Raw genomic sequence first — 17,688 nt, 5'->3', positions numbered from 1 at the left:
TATGTATTAAAAATGTTCAAATGTCACATGAGAACTGACATTTCTAAATACTTTTAAAGCATTTACATTCAATATCCTATGTTCCCTTTTTCTGGGGAAAGGCATACAGTGGTCATAAGACCATTCTATAAGACAGGTCATAAGAAAAAAGGCAAAATGAAAGGAGAAGACATTTTGTAAATGGATGCAGTAGCTGCATGAACAGGCACTTCTCGTTATCCCAGCGTTCATTTTAGTCATTTGTATTTGAGGCAGTGACAATCTATGAGATACTGCGAAGGGGCTGGTAGCAGCTGTCCCTCAGTTCATGCTGGCTGCCATGCTGTTAGCTTGCAATTGTCCCCTTTCTCTTACAGTCGTGGCTGTATTTTGGTGGAAGTATTATGGAGAAATGGAAGAGCTATTGCATTTTGTAATGCTATTCCTTGCTATAGTGTCCCAGGTTCCCGTACATACCCACTTGCTCTTCTTTGCATGTGTATTTTCATCAAGGTTTCTGATGTCAGTATTCCATTATAGATTTCCTGCTGTACAGGAGAACTGGATACACCATTATTTGCTGTAGCTTTTATTTTCCTTTTGTTTGCCGGTTGTGTTTTCATCTTTCATGTGCTATCATTAAGTCAATGAGTTGGGCAAATTACTGCAAGTGATCCTTTTCAGAGCCCCTTTTCATATCCCCTGTTTATTTTTAGTGTTGCTAGATTAAATGGTTCTGTAACTATATTTGTTCAGAGGCTACTTCAGGGATGCTAATTATATTGATAACAGGTGGGAATTCCCATGGGATTTTTTCCAGATGCTGTCTCTGTTTCTTGTTTCTTTATGAAAGTAGAAAGTGTTGCCTATAGAAAAACAGATACTGATCCAGAGCTGTGGAGGATGTTAAAAAAAAAAAAAAAAGTGTTTTATATGATTGCCAGTTTCTACATAGTGTTTAGTGGAGAACTCAAATTTTCTTTTTGGTATGATTTGGGGGACTGCAATGCAGCTGAACATTATATTACACAAAGCTCTATTATGTCGTATGAATAGACAGACACTTTGTCAAGAGATTTTTTTTGATCCATTTAGATGTATGTGGAAAGCACTTCAAATAACTAAGTAGAACCAGCTAAGGAAGCAATAAAAATGAATAATAGTCCAGTATAGTAAACACAAAATGGGCTAATTATAGTCTGAAATCAAATATTGAAGTTGGATTTCCAAATTTTTAGTGTGCAGCTGTTCATTCTGGCTCTAGAAGAGAACAGGAATTGCAGTCTGCAGCAGAAGGAAGCTTGTTGTGCAGAGGATCCAATACTGTATCCTTTGTGATCCCAACTGGAAAGGACATTATAAAGATAATGCAAGATGGATTTAGCCAGATTTACTGGCATATATTTATTGGGCTCATCAGCTTTTTCTCATTAGCTCTCCTCTTTCTTCTTCCCTTTGCCTTAGTTCTTGTCCCCCACAATATTTTTTGTGAATATATATTATAGGTCATCTACTTGAGTAATTGTCAGTGTGGTTAACCCTTTCACTTTGTTACAAACGCTGAAGTGCATAATGAAATAATTTTCAAACTTAAAGCATTCTGTAGTCATCTTCTGTGGAATCTGATTATTTATTAAAATGTTTTAATACTATAGAATTTGGTTAACCTTCTGCTTATGTGATTTTTAGGTTCAAACCTGCATCTAGAATAGATCTTGGGATTTGCAAATCAGAAAAGTTTCAGTTATATTGGAATTGGTGGCTGTGTTTATAAGATGCCATTGGCACAAGTGGTATCACATCTCATCAGACTAGTGGGGTCTAGGTAGTGCTTGAAGCAACAGCACCCCCAGTACTCAGTGCTCAGCAAGTAGACATCTGTTTTCTGAACACTAGACAATCTCATAGCTTAACAGTGTGAGACTGAGGTTCTAGCTTCATTCTTCAAGAAACTTCCTGCATCATTTTTTGTCAACTTCTTTATTTCTCCATTCCTCAGCTCTCCATTAGGAAAATGTCTATAATAACTTTCCCTACCTGCAAATGTAAGAAAGTTGGTCAGATTTGATCATGGAGGGTTTAGATATAAAAGGGTCCTGAGACCTCGCGAAGAGAAGAAACACCACAAGGTTTGGACTTTTGTGTGTCCTTCCTTCATCTCATTCTCAGTTACTTTCGTTCTTTAGCCTATTTGAAACAATCAATTGAAACCCAAAGGTTTCCCTGCTTTCCTCATGGGAGGATGAAAAATAGGAAATTGTGAATTTTCATGGACCTTAGTTAAGACAAAGTTTAAAAAAAAAAAAACCCAAAACAAAATCAACTGCATTATTATATAATTTTGAAGCATTGTAAATCAGAGTACCAAACAACACTAACTCCACAATATGCCTTAATTTCTTCTAAGTTCCTTCGTTTTTTTGTAAAAATTACATTTATTGAGGGATCTAAATAGATTTTGTTTGCTTTGTAGGTGGTGGACTGTGCTTGGGACGAACTAGTCAAGATTTATACTCCATCATGTCTGGCAGTTCCCGTCTAGAGAGAAAGTGAAGGAGATCTGACGCACCAGGAACCTTTCTCTCTTCCCCCATGAGCAGACTTGCGCTAAAGTGTCAACCGTGTCACTAATCTTAGTGTTTCTTTTTAAGTAAAAGACTACTTGAACGGAGTGTTGTGCACTTCAGCATGTGGAGACTTTAGGGTTTGGTTTATTGTACAGGTAGTACTTGAGCCAGCAAAATGTTCAGCAGCTACTTAATGGCCGAAGAGTGACCGTAGCAGATCTGAGCTGGTGTCTTCAGAGTAGAATCACCAACACAGTTTTGTGATCTGTCTGGCTAATGTTGAGAGCAGAGGCTTCTTGATGAGAGCAGATCAAGTCTTCTTGATCCTTATAAAGAATAAAAGTAACTGGCAGTGTATTTTGAAATAATGTCACTGTAAAAAAGAGAAGAGTGGCTTTTCACTATAAAATGCTGTAATGTCGATCTGAGGTTTGTATCGCTCAGATGCATTTATATTTATATGTTTTACCATGACTCACATTGCATTATTTTCTTGTGCAATATGATCACTGCTCTTGATAGACAGTAAATGTCATAGTTTATAGCCAACTGATTTGTTTGACCTTTTTGATTGCAGCTTCACAAAGATGGTAAAGATTGTTTTCATACATTTTTTCCCTTAGATCTCCTTGAGTAAAACAGTTGATGAAGTCATGCAGAACTGATGATAGAGAAAACACTTAGGAAAAAATGAAATATATGCAACACTAATTGCATCACAATCCTCAAGATTTAGAGATAGGACAACCATATCTTTTATTAGGCTTGTCTTCTGTTTCCACTTAGAAAGTTTTTCCAAGAGATAAGAAGAGGAATGTGGTCATATATTCAGTGTTTCTGGACCTCTGACAACCTGGACAAAGTAGGAGCTGATGTGCAGACCAGTTGCACCTAGATACTTGCAGATTAACTGCATGGCATCAGCGTAGAGGTCCAGTGTGGCCAAGCTATTATACTTACAAGAACATATCCAACGCGTTACAGCTATGTTGAGTACTTTGCATGCCCAGTTTGACTCCTCAGCTGACATGCTGGTATTTTCATCTGAGTTTTTCTGGGGCAAGTAGAAGTTTTTATGCTTCTCCAGTCTTCCTTGAATACTCTTTCAGGATGCAACTGTGGTAGTCCTGTGGTTCTCACTGGTGTATGTTAGACTTCTGTCCTGGTTTCCTGCTAGCCAATTTTACTTTAATGTTTTTTTTTCCTTCTTAAAGCTGTCTCCTTTCTGGCGTTACTCCATATCAACAAACTTTACCATCAAAAGACTCTTTGCAGGTCAGGTCTCTGCAGAGCTTTGGTTGGGTTTTCATAGTCTCCTGGTAATGAATGCTGTACACTTCTAGGTTGCACAACTTGTATTTCAAGCAATAGCAGACACTGCCAGATCTGCTGGATGCTTTGAAGAAACGAAAGAAAGAATTCAGCAGAGCTGAGACCTGCAACTTGCAAGGAAAGAATGATTGTGCTATCTTGGAGAAAGAGCCAGGGGACTAGCAGGTAGCCACAGGGAGATACGCATATATTGATTTGGTGTTAGGGCAAGACAGAAAGAAACCCTCTTCTGCAACACGAGAATTTGGATCCTGATAGGATCTTATATTTTTCTGTGTCGATGCAAACTGACCCCAGAATGCCATCTTCTTGAGCTGAATTATTAACAAAAAGTAGATTTTCTTTTTCCGACAGTGTGTTGCACCAAATTCCACATGTTACTGCACTTTAATTCTTTGTGCTGAGGAATGATGCAACAATAAAGCTGTGCTGCATACAGCTTTCAGCAACACCATGGGCCATAAAATCTAATTTTAGACATTAAAATTGATTATTTCAACTTTAATAGTTACTCCACTCTGCTGCTTTATCTCCCTTTTCTGTTTAGACTACAAGTTACTTGTCTAAGTGAATGGAACATTTTGGTGGTGGGTATGTATTTTATATCCTTGTTTCTGGGCGAAAGGAGGGGGATATTCCAGAATGCTGCTATAGCCTATGAGTTGGAAGGGCAAATTTGGAAAACCTAGCACAGAAGGAAGTGGGAGGAAGGAATTCTGAACATGCACGTTCAACACATGGGTTAAACCTTTTCTTAACTGCCTTCTCTCCCTTCGTGTCCTGAGCTGAGGGTTGTTGCATCCAGATTTAATACTCTTGAAAAATGAGTGCATCCAGAAGATGGACATAGTAAACAAAAACTGTGGCCTTTAGTCTTCCTGCGTGATCTTTGAATGGAGAGAATGTGCTGTAACATTTCTGCACTGTAACAGAACAACCGAGATGGCAATAGTAGTTGCTGTTTCTTAATTCTCAGGGAACGTTTGCTGTAATTGTTTTAAAGAAACACTTCTTTAAAGAAGTGTTTAAGTTTTAAAGAAACACTTACTTTATTGCTAATACTAGCAATACTAGCTTCTGATCTTTTTGTCATTTACTGAAAGAGACCTTTAACGGCCACAATCTTGAAGATGTAATGTGTTCTACTTTTAAACTTGCTCCTGTGGAAGATTTTGTTTTATGGAACCAATAGATTTCTCCTTGGTTCAAGAAACATCCTGATTAATCATGTTCTAAAGGAATGGATTTGCTGATCTACAATGCTATTAAATTAATTGCACACAGTATCTTTGGCTACATTCTTGTATTCACTTCCCCAATTAAGAAACGTTGATCAAAAAGTAAATGCAGTGAAAAACAGAGTATGTTATAAGTAAAGAGATTGTAATCGTGGTTTATGTCTTGAATGAATACTGGGTGACAGTTGCATTTTTCCTCTGTACTTTTGGTGACCATACTTTAGGCAACTTTGCCTAGCTGTATGTCCCATCAGGTCTGCACTTTGATAAAGGAAAGCTATTTTAAATCATTCTTTGTGTCTGCTTGTGCAGGCTGCATGTCAGTGATGCAGTGATGTCTCTCTTCTAGCCAAGTACAGTGCTGGCCTCAAGTTTTGCTGCAGAGGCTTGGGTGTACTAAGCCTCCCAGTAGCGCTGCTCAGCTTTGGATGTGCTCAGGGCATGTGAGGGGGAATGGATACAAGTCTGCACAAGGCTTCCTCTATATACCTCATGGTTGCATTAGACCCTAATTAGGAAAAACTGTCCATTAAATATTGTATATAGATCTTCACCATTTTCAGCCAAGAAACCATTTAAAAAAGATGCCCTTAGGAATTTGACGCCAATTTGCTCCAACAATTTTCATCAGAGAAACCATTTTTAAAAAGATGCCCTTAGGAATTTGACACCAATGTGCTCCATGTGGGTTTTTTTTTTTCTGTGACATTGTCATTGTACCTGGGTGAAATGTAGAGCTGAGCATAATTTGCACCAAAGGATTAGAGTTAAAGCATCATAATCATCTCATTACTGTAAGGAACCACAGAGCTATTCATTACCATGATCTGTGCCCCACCGCTAGGTCAGCATTTAGTAACGGAGTCAACTTATGAACAGAGCACCCACTGCTGTCTCTGGACACGAGAACAGATAGTGTGAGGGAAGTACTTTCACTGCAGTGTCATCTCAAATGACGTTGCTTTATCCAATTCCTTCCCAGTGAAGTGCAGAACTTGTCTTTTCTGAGAGTAGTACTGGGCCTGGCCTGAATCCGTGTTGAAAAAAGGGATGGTTTGGCAAGGGTTAGCACCTTCCTTTGCTGTGTATAGACAAGGCTAAAATTAGGGGTACCGTGAGAGATGTTGCAAGAGAAACTGGCCTTGCCACACAGGTGAGTTCCAAGTGATAGGATATGGTGTTTGGGACATGGGGGCTTGAGTTCCCAAATTTAGTGTTAGTGTGACTGTGTGCAGTTCTGGGCCCCACAATTTCATAAGGATGCAAAGGTCCTTGAATGCATCCAGAGGAGGGAAACAAAGCTGGTGAAAGGGCTGGAAGGAATGTCCTGTGAGGAGCGGCTGAGGACTTGGGGCTTGTCTAGTTTGGAGAAAAGGATGCTGAGGGGCGACCTACAGCTTCCTGAGGAGGGGGAGTGGAGAGGGAGATGCTGAGCTCTTCTCCCTGGCATCCAGTGACAGGTGGCTTGGGAATGGTGCAAAGCTGCACTGGGGGAGGTCTAGACCGGACATCGGGAAGTATTTCTTTACTGAGAGGGTGATCAAACCCTGGAACAGGCTTCCTAGAGAGACAGTGTTTCTGTTTCAATCGGGAGTGTTTGGCCCCCAATGCAGACTTGCAGCCTGCTCCTCTGCAATGTCAGAGACTCTCTTCTCTAGTGATAATTTCACTGGTGAGGGGACAAAATGGTTTCTTCCAGAGGTTACGCTTAAGTGGAGTCCCAATTACTGCAGTATTTCCAGAAAGCATAATTAGATATTTTTTTTTCCATCTGCACTTATTTGGTAGAAGGCTTTTTTTCCTCCCATGTGCAAGCATTGTCACAGTGATCCACACGTTCCTTTAAATTGTGCTGTGTGGGCTTGGGATGAGTCCAAAGGGAGGCTGGAGTAAGTGCATCGGCACAGTTCTTCAGTGGGCTTTGAAGCCAAACTTGGTCTCCAGTAAGTTTAAATGAGAGTTTCAACCTTTAAACCTTTATATGCCTTAATATTTCAGGCCACTTAACTGTGAGTTTACATTTTATGCTGCTGAAGTGGGTGAAGGCCCCCGAGGTGGAGTGCCCCATGACTCCAGGGAGGTGACCACAACTGGCATGTCATTTTGCCTGAAAACTTCTGGGGTTTGGTGCATGCTTTCTTCCCACCCTGACTTAGCACAGATGAAACTTCCAAGTATCCTGATTGCATCCATGGCTTTTGTGACTGACGTAACCTGAGAAATTCAGATAGGTATTACTCTCACCTTTTAAAAGGAGGCATCCACACACAGTCCCAGGGTGGTTTTTTTCGGTGTTTTAATATTTCAATCGGTGGAGTTTTTAATCAATAGAAATGTACTCAAATATTATTAAAACTAAAGATTTCCATGTAAGAAGAAGATGAAAATACAACTGCCTTGGTAAGAACCAGAGAGAGAATGAAATGGAAACTGTCATGGAAAATAATTAGGGAACGCTTAAAGTCAAAAGGGAAAAAGCCAATTTAAAATGATAACTATCAGAAGAATCCACCCATAGATTCTGTAAAGATGAAGAAGGAGGAAAAGCGAGGCTGCAGCTTTGAGTCAGGTGAGTATTACAGTGGTCCTCACAAAGTCAGTCTTGTTCTTGCATTAATGTCAGGCTCTGTAATGCGAGTGGGGAAAGGAAGGAAGGTGAGAAAAGGCCAAGCAAGAAAGAGGGAGTGAGAACAGCAGCCTGATAAAAAATGAATAAATTGAAGACTGAAAAATAACAGCCTTGCCTCTGCTGAGAAATAGTCTTCATCCAGGAACACGTCACAAAGTAGAAGGCAGCGCTGCTATGCCTGCATCCGTCACGGGCAGAGTGACAGCGGCTGCTGGCATGGATGGTGGCGTTGAAGTGCAAGGTGGACTCGCACTCAGCTCCCAGCTTCTGGAAGCAGACTGCAAGTTAGAGTTCCAAACATCGCTTCTGTCTCCATCCACACATTTACCCCAAAGGCTGACAGAAAAGAAGTTCCTTTAGTTTTTGCTTAGAGAATATTCTCTTGTGGTTCACCTCTGCTGTTTAATTTCGGTGGTGCACATGGTTTCCTTTCCCTCATTACCCGTTTTCAGCTTCAAACACTCATACCTTAATGTGTACCTCTGTCGTTTCATTTTATAAACCTTGCCCTCCCTCCTTGCCCTACCAGCTCCACTGCTAGTTGTAGCCCGGGGAATATGTAACGCATCCCCTTTGGTGCGACTGATCCTCTTGACCACTGAGAGCCCCTTCACTGCAGCCAGCAACAGCCCTGGGCACATGCAGCTTCTCGTGGCTCAGATGAAGAGCCCAGCGCTGCGGGTCCCCTGTGTTTTTCCTGCCACTCCTCCCTACCAGCGTGGTCATTTCGTGCCCCTTGCTTGCCTGGCAGTCCTCGTGCCTGCCCTGCTCCGAGAGCTGCTGGCATCAGCATTCCTTTCCTGCCATTGCTACAGGTCTCACCGAGCTGCATAAGGGCTCCTGGTGCAATGACTGGGAAGAAGTATAGCTGGCTTTGGAAGCTGGCCTTGTCTAGACGGCAGTTCAGCCTATGGACTGAACTGTAACATTTTTCTGCAGAAATCTCACAGAAAATAGCTGTGCCTTTTTAATGCTGCTGAAAGGCATGCTGTGCTAAAGTCCGTACAAGCCTACCAGAACTGGCAGTCCTTGTCAGGATTTGGTCCGCTCTTTTTACTGTAAGTCTTCCAAAAACAAGCTTTGGGTGTCAAGCGTGCCATTTTCCCCCAAGCTGGCTCTTCCTAATACCATTCCTGTGGAGAGGGAGGAGGCTGGTTTTGCTTAAAATTTGCTTAAAGAATAAAGAATAACTTTGCTAATCTTGTATTGATGGGTGAAAGGTAGTCTGCTAGTGAGAGAGACCTATCATGTGTGAAGACAGAAGGCTCAAGATTATAAGGCAGCTCCAAATAAAAGTACAGTTTTTCACTCCCTTGCGTTGCCTGCCGGTGCAGGAGCTGGCAGAGGGCTGGCTGGCCGAGAGCTGCTTTTGCGGCTCCTCAAGAGTCGAGGTGACTTATTGCAGTCTCCCGTTAAAAACCTTCACCTGCCAAGTCGAGAGAAAGGATGAGCTTATTTGAACTTGACCAGGCTTTAAAATGTCACTTTCGAAGACTCTGTGTGGTTACCAATTTTTAGTGACTTTCCAAGGAAAGCCCCCCCCCCCGCCCCCGCTACGAACAGGTTCTCCCTGCTTTCTCAGCAGCGGTTCCCGTCTCGCTTCCCCCGCCCGAGAAGGGGCTTCCTTTGGCGACCCGGAGGGGGACCCCAACGGGAGGAAGCGGGATGCTGCAGGCGGGATGCCGCCGGTAGGCTCGATGGATGCTTTTTCCCTGGGAAGCCGTAAGCTTTTGGGGAGAGAAAAGCAGTACTGCCCAGGGGGGTGGCCTTGCACCGACCTCCCCGCTCCGGGAGACGTGGGGTTTCCTACGGGTCTCCCACGTTAGTGTCGGGTCGGGCCGGTCGCGCTCCGCCGCGATGCTGCGGGCGCCCCGCGTTCATCCCCCGGGCTGAAAACACCGCGCTGCCGCCGCCCGTCCGTTCACCGCCGTCCCCCCCCACCCCGCGCTGCGGTCCTCCGTGGGGTTTGGAAGGGTTTGCGGGCGACGGGGAGGGGGGCTTCCCACCCCTCGCTGAGCCGGGGCGTGCTCCGGGGAACACCGCGGGGCGGGTCTGGGGGGACACCGGGGGCAGCGGTGTGGGGGGGGACACCGAAGCCGGCGGCGGGGAGGGGACAGGAGGGGCGGGGAGGCGGGGGGGACACATCGGGGGCGGCGCGGTGGGGACATTCCGGGGGCGACGCGGGGGGAGGGGGGGGACACACACGACACGTCGGGGGCGGCGGCCGCCCTACCGGGAGCGCGTCCTGCCTCCGCCCGCCCCCTGCCTCCCTCCGTCCCGTCCCCCCGCCGCCGCCGCCGCGGCGGGTGGCCGGGCGGCAGTGCCGCGGGCCCCGGCGGCGGGTCCGTGCGTGGGGAGGATGGTCCGGTGGCGGGGCCGGGCGCGGGGCGTCGCGGTGGCGGTGGCGCACGGGCTGTGCTCGGGCTCGCTGAACATCCTGCTGAAGTTCCTGCTGGCCCGCTACCACTTCGCCTTCCTGACGCTGCTGCAGTGCCTCAGCAGCGCGGCGGCGGCGCTGGGGCTGGAGGCGCTGCGGCGGCGGGGGCTGGCGGCGCTGCCGCCCTTCGGGCCCCGCCTGGCGCGCCCCTTCGCCGCCGTGGCCGCCCTGGCCACCCTGCAGTCCACCCTCACCCTCTGGTCGCTGCGCGGCCTCAGCCTCCCCATGTACGTCGTCTTCAAGCGCTGCCTGCCCCTCGTCACCCTCCTCACCGGCGCCCTGGTGCTCCGCGACGGCATGCCCTCGCCCGGCGTCCTCGTCGCCGTCCTCATCACCACCTGCGGAGCCGCGCTGGCCGGTGAGTGCGACCGCCACGCCGCCGGAGGGACGGGACGCGGCGGGCGGCCGCGCCGCGGGGCTCCCCGACGGCCGCGCCGCTTCTCCATCGGCAGCCCCCGCCGCTCCCGCTGGGCTCCGGGACGGGACGGGGCGGGCAGCGGCAGCGCGGGGGGGAAAGGAGCGAGGGTACGGGTGACCGTGCAACCCCGGGGCGGGGGCAGCCGCGGCCCCCGCTGTGTCAGGCGGAACCGCACGGGGGCAGGTGCGACCTTGCGGGGTGGATGCAGCCCCGCCGTGACGGCTACGATCTTGCAGGGCTCAGTGCGACCTCAGGGAGGTGGGTGCGTCCTTGTGGGGGTCGGTGCAACCTTATTGCAACCCTGTTAGTGAAGCTGCAACCCTGTAGAGGGAGGTGTGGTCTTATGGGAGGTGGGTGCAACCTTACAGGGGTAGATGTACTCTTCTGGGGGCAACTTGCAAGCCCATGGGGGCAACTGCAGCCCTCCTGGGGTAAGTGCAGTCTTACAGGGGTAGGAGCAACCTTTGGTGTCAGCTGCAACCCCATGGGGCCAGGGGCCCTACTTGTGTTGGTTTCCAGCCGAGGTGTAGGTGGGGTGGGAAGCAAAGCTGGCTCTGTGTGGCCTGGCAACGCTCCTGGGTTGGGGGCTGCCCCAGGGAACGGAGCACACACACATGGTGAATAGTTTGATCTGCAAAGAAGCCTGACCGGGGGCTCCGCAGGGAGGCTCTCGCTGTGAGGGCCCCACATCGCTTGGCCTTGCTGGGGGTGCGGGAGGGCAGAAGGAAGGCTAGGGGGCTGGGGGACGGGCAGACCGGCCAGCCGGAGCTGATGTGTGCCTGCCCTGTTGCTGTGTGTATGTGCGATTTCAGCTGCAAAGCTCCTGTAATGTCTTCATAAAAGGGAGAATGCAATGTGATTTTGGCTGCAGGGTTTAGGGGGAAGGCAGAGGACATTCAATAGCTTTGCAGCATTCAAAAAAAAAAAAGAAGAGGTATATCTGTTGGGAGGTAAGTGTGTCCAGCCTCGGGACAAGCATGACAAATCCTAGGAGTTATGTTAAGGGCACTGATACTTTTTCCTAAATATCCCCCCAGCCCAAAACTTTGCTCTCTTTCTGTCTCACATGCAAAAACCATGCTTGTTTCCTTCTGTGACTCTCCCGACAGGAGCTGGTGACCTGACCGGGGATGCTATGGGCTATGTGACAGGCGTGCTGGCCGTGCTGATACACGCTGCCTACCTGGTGCTCATTCAGAAGACCAGTGTAGATAGTGAATACGGACCCCTGACAGCTCAGTACGCCATCGCTGTTTCGGCCACCCCTTTTCTCATCATCTGCTCCTTTGCCAGCATGGATTCCATCAATGTCTGGTCCTTCCCAGGCTGGAAGGACCCTGCCATGGTATGCATCTTTATCGCTTGCGTCCTGATTAGCTGTGCCATGAACTTTACCACCCTTCACTGCACTTACATTAACTCGGCTGTGACCACCAGCTTCGTAGGGGTGGTGAAGAGCATAGCAACTATCACGGTGGGCATGGTGGCGTTCAATGATGTGGAGCCCACAAAGTTATTTATAGCCGGTGTTGTGGTCAACACCTTGGGGTCTGTCATTTACTGTGTGGCCAAATACATTGAGACCAGACGGCAGAGCAATTATGAGGACCTGGAGAAAGAAGCTAGAGAAGAGGAGGGGAAAAGGCAGGCTGGGGACCAAGCACTGTTTGCGATGGAGGCGATTTCCCAGGAGAAGGGAGCTGAGGAAGCAGCAGTGGAAGGATCAGCCACGGGGGACAGCCGGAGCGGAGAGGAAGAGAAGGACGGCACTGAGAAACCTGCCAAGGGACTGGCAGTCCAGGGGAAAGCCACCGGCACACAAGAAGTGAACAGGAGCTCGCTGAAGGATGCCTATCTTGGAGTATGGAGGTTGGTGAGGGGTGCTAATTATATAAAGAAGGATTATTTGATAGAAAATGAAGAGCTACCAAACCCTTAAAAAGCAGGTTTGAAAACCTATTGCTTGAGGACAGACACCTGGTTCTCTGTACAGGGGGGAAGGCAGAGCATACATTTCCACATCAATGCTGACAGATCCAAATCACGTAGGATGACTTTACCTCATTGTCAAAAAGCAACAGGTCAGAGTTTGCTCATGCTTTGGGCTTGCTTTCAGCTGCTTTCAATACATCAGTTTAGACCCACCACAGCTAAAGGTGCCGAGTCCTCTGCTGTGGCCACAGAGAGAGTTGGGTGATGGGCAGTCAGGGGGTGCTTGCCCAGCAGCCTGGGCCATGGGGGACATCAGTACCATGACTTAGTCGGCAGTGCCGGTGACAGGGCACTGGCCTGTAGCTTAGCTTGTGTCTGGAGCCTTGTGATTTTAACACCATTCAGAGGCTCTGTCAATGTGCTTCCGTATCTCTGTTTGTCCAATTATAGGTACTCTTTATAAATATATTCCTACAATATATAAGCTCTTATTATTAGTATTAACTATACTTTTATGTGCTCCTCTGCGTCAGTACAATTGCAACAGAGCTAGAGGTTGTGCCACTTCAATTATATTGGTGTGAAATCACCCTCTTAGCTGAAGAATTGAAACTCTCCGATTCTGTGGCCAGGCTGGACCTTGGACCTGGTTTACATTGGGTGGTTTGTCTCTTCAGTAGAAATAGTTTTGTGTTAGGGTGGTGTACATGAGAGCAGAACCAGATCTGAGCTTTTGAGAAGCTTTGGTTAGAAAAAGAAGGATGTTTTTCTATGAGCTTTAACTACATGTAGCATTGGGAATATTAGCTTGACCCAAATGAAGGAGTTTGGAAATGTTAGTATGTATTAATTTGATTCGGGAGGGCTATAAAAAAATTAGGGAAAAAGCGTGTGCCTTGTGCTATCCCCTCCTTGTACCCTAAAGTCGGGGGAAGCAGAGCCTGGACTGGAACCTAGGTGTCCTCTCCATCTCTCTCTTCCAGAAGCACAGACTGATAGCCAAACTGGGGACACCATCTCTCTGGGCTTCCCAGGGCTGCTTTTGTGGGACAGTTTTGCTGTATCCTGGCCACATGTTGGGACATGGCTTTGTGCGTATCAGCCCTCCCTGTCCCCGTGCTGGGGTGTGCGGTGGAAGAAAGGGCAGGCAGGCAGGGAGCTGCAGTGTGCTCCGGCAGGTCCCGCAGCCGAGCGCTCGCAGGCACCAAGATGTCGGTGGCTTTGGTGGAACCTGCTCCCCTGTGCCCAGACCGTCCCCACGGGCTGCGAGGGGCAGAGCTGCCTCTCCCCCCTGGCCGTTCCAGCAATCCCATGGGAAGCGGGAAGCAGGTGCTCCAGCAGGGCCTCTACTGAATATACTGGTATTTTGTACCATAGATGTTTAACGGGAAAAGCTGGGGAAACAGGCATTTGAGTACTTCTTAGCCCGGGGACACCCTTTCAGGAGGCAGGGGTCCTTGGGTCAAACCTTTGCTCAGAACCAGGCAGAGAAGGGATTTGACTGTGAGTCTTCCTCATCCCAAAAGGGTGCCCCAGCCATTGGGCCATCTTGACCACAGGCTAAAACACATTGTTATCATCTCCTGAAAAAATGAACCAAGTTTGTTGTTGTTGTTGTTGTTTCTATTATTATTATTATTATTATTATTATTATTATTATTATTATTTATTAAGCCACTGAACTGAAAATCAGTTATTCCCACAGCCCTAATCAAGCAGTGCCTAGCCCAATGCCTTCTCAAGCCAAGCAGGCAGCATTAGCCTCGCAGCACGTTCAGCACTGAAATCCAAAATGAGCAATTTCCCCAGCAGGGAATATTTGCAAAACCGATCTCTAGGGGAGCTTTAGATTCTTGTCAATAAATGCAGGCAGAGGCATCGGGTGCGACATTACGTTTTTTGAGTGAGTGCAGAAGTCGGGTGACCTGGCATCACCCATGAATTTTGAAACAGATGGCTATAAAGACATTCAGGCTAAAAGCCTGTAGCTGCTGAGCTGGGGGGACGGGACACGGAGATCTCTGTACATCACACATTATGTATAGCTTGTGAGTATCGAGAGATTCTGGCTGTATGCCAAAATACGTCGTTTACTTCCTGCTCAAGCTCCACACAGCATCTTTTGCAAAAAAAAGCACTATTTTCTGTTTCTAGGCTAATATCATAGGATTTTTGTTAGTTTTTCAAATGCATCCTAAAGAAGTTTGTGCCTATGACTTCCAGTTGCTGTATTACTAAACTCGTTGATACTGAACTTCACTGTAGTCGTACGGATGGATGAAGAGAAGCCCACATTTCTGATCTGTCCTCACTGTGCTCAGTGTTTTCTGTCCACAAGAAATGTGGATCTTCTTACCACCTGGATGCCAGTCTTAGATCCTGTAGCGCACATTCCGTGTTTGGCACGTGCTGTAGAAAGCTGTCCCCCCCGGACCCTTGTTGCAGGACTTTTTCCTGGGGGAGTTCAGTGTTTTGCCGCTTACTGTTGTTGAAGTATTAGTAGAAACTTGCGGAAATTCGAACAGTTTTGACTCTTAAAAAAGCTGCTGTTACGATGTTGTACGTTTGCATGTGTGGTTGAAATGTGATTATATTGCATTCTGTTTATACCTGTAAATTCCCTAAATTAAAATGGGAATTTGGCAAATGCAATCCACTTTTTCAGTAAAAGAGACTGTCGCACAATAAAATAAAAATACTGCCTCGTGCTGAGGTATTTTAATAGCATTGGCGGAAGACTGCAGAATGAGATGTGGGAATAAAATGCGTTGCTTTCCAAAAGCCTTCTGGTTTTCTTATTGTTGCTACTCGGGGGTGCTCATTTTTGGTTCATTTATAGTTATTCTTGTGCCTTTATACCGTCCAAGTTTCCTCAGCATGTGACCACACACTATAAATACTGTCACGGACAGAGGGCCTGAGGACAGACAAAGGAACACAAGAACCTGAAGTGGCCGAGTCCTCTGTACAGCTTGAAGTATCTGTGGTTCTCAGCAGTGATTTCTCTGGTTACGTATTTAAGATGATTTAGTGTCACTAGTGTAACTGCTGTAACTTTAAAATACATAAAAATAAGATGCTCCTTATTAAGAGTTATATTATAAAATCATTGCATTATTAAAGGACTTAATACTGATTTTATTTTACAATGTTAAGTATTTGTATTACCAGCTATGTCACGTGGCAACCCTAGGAGATGACTTAAGCGTTAGTTTTTACCTGTTTGCTTTGGGTGAAAAGTATGTAGCGTGCCCGTGGCTGGAACTGGGTTGTGCCAGACACTGAGGCTGGTGATTATGGCAGAATTCATCTTAGAGCTCCACACAAATGTGCCCAGGGGACGGTTTAGAGAAAGAAACTGTCCTTGTTCCAGGATAATGAATGAACCCGATGCACAATGACTGCTTTGAGAATAAACATTAGTTTCAGTGACAACACAAGTAACACCTGCTCTAGCACTACCATGCACGCACGCACATGCACACACACGCGCACAAATACACATGCAACAGGAAAATGAAAGCCAGACTGGCTGTCTTTTCTAAAACACATTATTTTCTCAAAGAAATTAAAGAGAGGCCAGGGCATTTGGAGGCAGGGACAGTTAAAATTTCTAAGGGTAAGTAAAAAATTTGCATACATCACTGACAAACTGATCCTGCATTTACCATCCCTTCCAGAAGGAAAAGAAGAGCAACCTACAAAAAAACCCAGGTGAGAGTGAAAGAAATTTCACAGTTTATTAAGCAACACTCCACAGCCTGGTGTCTGTCCAGGGATAGTTTATTGCCAGTGCTTAACGGCCTCCTGTAATTTGATTACGTCTGTTTGCTGCAGGCAAAGGCTTCAGTAGGCAGAAAGGTGCAAGCGCTTCAGCTCTGGTCTCTAAATTAACATTTGAACATTTTGCTGCTTGCCCTGGTTAAGGTTTAACACCACAGAGTCCCGTCTCCTTTCCCTCTCTGCCCGTGCCTGTATAATTTCATGTATTGCTTTGAGGGGTTTTCTGTGTTTTTTTAACCTGAAGCCTCTAAGTGCAGTGCAGGCAATCAACTCTGCCTCTCAATTAGCTGCTATATTCATGCTTCAGTAGCTTGTTGGAGGTCATCGGGAAGCTTCTCACTTCAACCCCTCTCCCGTCGGGAACTGATGAGTGTGCACATGCCCTCCTTTTCTCTTCCCTTGTTCCTGCTGTGTTTACCAAATCTTGTTTCCAGTGTCCCGCCTGAAAACATCTGCCAGTGGCGGAGGACTTGCCGCAGAGGCTTCTGACATATTATTATTGTTATTTTCTTTTTTTTTCTAAAAGGGCAGGGAGGGGATGGACCAGCGGGATCGTGTGTGTCCAGATTGCTCCTCGCTACCTTTCTGCACGTTTCTGCACACCGGCTCCCTGCGTACCCGCTCCCAATATAGCTCAGCCGTGGCTGCCTACCAGCTTCTTGTGGAGCTGGGCCAGGGCTGCCCACCAGTATCCCACAGAGCTGGTCTGTGCGCAGGGCAGACGGAGTGAGGGCCCCCTCTCTGCCAGCCGGCCAGCACCGAAATCTCCTGGTCCTGCACACTGGTGTGGATATTTGTTATCCACGTAAAACCAGAAGGAGAATTTTTTTCATGGTAAAAGCATTTTGAGTAATAAAGCTATAAACCCTAAAAGGGTTGCCACCATTATTGCTGTTGAGCCAGGCTCATTTTTATTATAGGTGGAGACTAAAAGCCTGCCACGCTTTAATGCTGGACGTTGTGTTTGAATAGGAAAGAGCCCACACCTGAGACGGAGAGAACATGAAAACACTGCTCAAAGAAGTACATGGGATTTGGATTAGGATGGATGTGGAAAATATGAGAGTTACAAATTAGGATGGATGGGGAAAATACGAGAGTTTGCAGAGAAGCGAAATGTTTCAGTTCGTATCCATCTCTTACACCCACAAGCCTGGGGAGCTGAAAGCCAGCCCCTCCACCACATTTCAGTTTGTCACTGGTCTTACACGGAAAGAAATAGTAACGGCACCAGGGCTAAAGAGTGTGGTGAATCTGCAGTGAACGCACTTGTATTTGGGGCCCTGGAAGAGGGATACACATGAAGGAGAGAGGCAGAGTGAATGTCCTGGCTGGCGGAAGACAGGTGGATGTGCTCTTTGTGGCCCTGTGAT

General features: G+C 46.9%; 2 protein-coding genes across 3 annotated transcripts in view; both read left to right on the top strand.

The window, feature by feature from the left end:
* PEX7 (peroxisomal biogenesis factor 7) overlaps window positions 1-5,683 on the top strand; it is a 47,788-nt gene extending 42,105 nt beyond the window's left edge. The window contains exon 10 of one of the 2 annotated variants that reach the window (XM_063329503.1): window positions 2,453-5,683. In XM_063329503.1, coding sequence (XP_063185573.1) covers window positions 2,453-2,521 — 69 coding nt within the window. In that variant the 3' untranslated portion in view covers window positions 2,522-5,683. Of the gene's footprint in view, window positions 1-1,217; window positions 2,423-2,452 lie in introns of those variants that run through there. The other variant, XM_063329505.1, reaches the window with a different exon arrangement.
* A 1,778-nt stretch (window positions 5,684-7,461) lies between these two features.
* On the top strand, window positions 7,462-15,304 carry SLC35D3 (solute carrier family 35 member D3). The gene is made up of 2 exons (XM_063329502.1): window positions 7,462-10,540; window positions 11,710-15,304. The coding sequence occupies exons 1-2, from the start codon at window positions 10,105-10,107 to the stop codon at window positions 12,537-12,539; spliced, it is 1,266 nt and encodes a 421-aa protein (XP_063185572.1). The 5' UTR covers window positions 7,462-10,104; the 3' UTR covers window positions 12,540-15,304.
* Window positions 15,305-17,688: the final 2,384 nt, after the last annotated feature.

The sequence above is a fragment of the Chroicocephalus ridibundus genome, chromosome 3 (assembly GCF_963924245.1).
Source record: "Chroicocephalus ridibundus chromosome 3, bChrRid1.1, whole genome shotgun sequence".
Taxonomy (NCBI): domain Eukaryota; kingdom Metazoa; phylum Chordata; class Aves; order Charadriiformes; family Laridae; genus Chroicocephalus; species Chroicocephalus ridibundus.
This window is presented reverse-complemented; position numbering and strand designations above follow the sequence as displayed.

Coding starts and splice junctions, on each gene's coding strand:
- SLC35D3 (XM_063329502.1), top strand. CDS start 10,105: ATGGTCCGGTGGCGGGGCCGGGCGCGGGGCGTCGCGGTGGCGGTGGCG. Junction 10,541..11,709: donor CTGCGGAGCCGCGCTGGCCG/GTGAGTGCGACC, acceptor CTCTCCCGACAG/GAGCTGGTGACCTGACCGGG.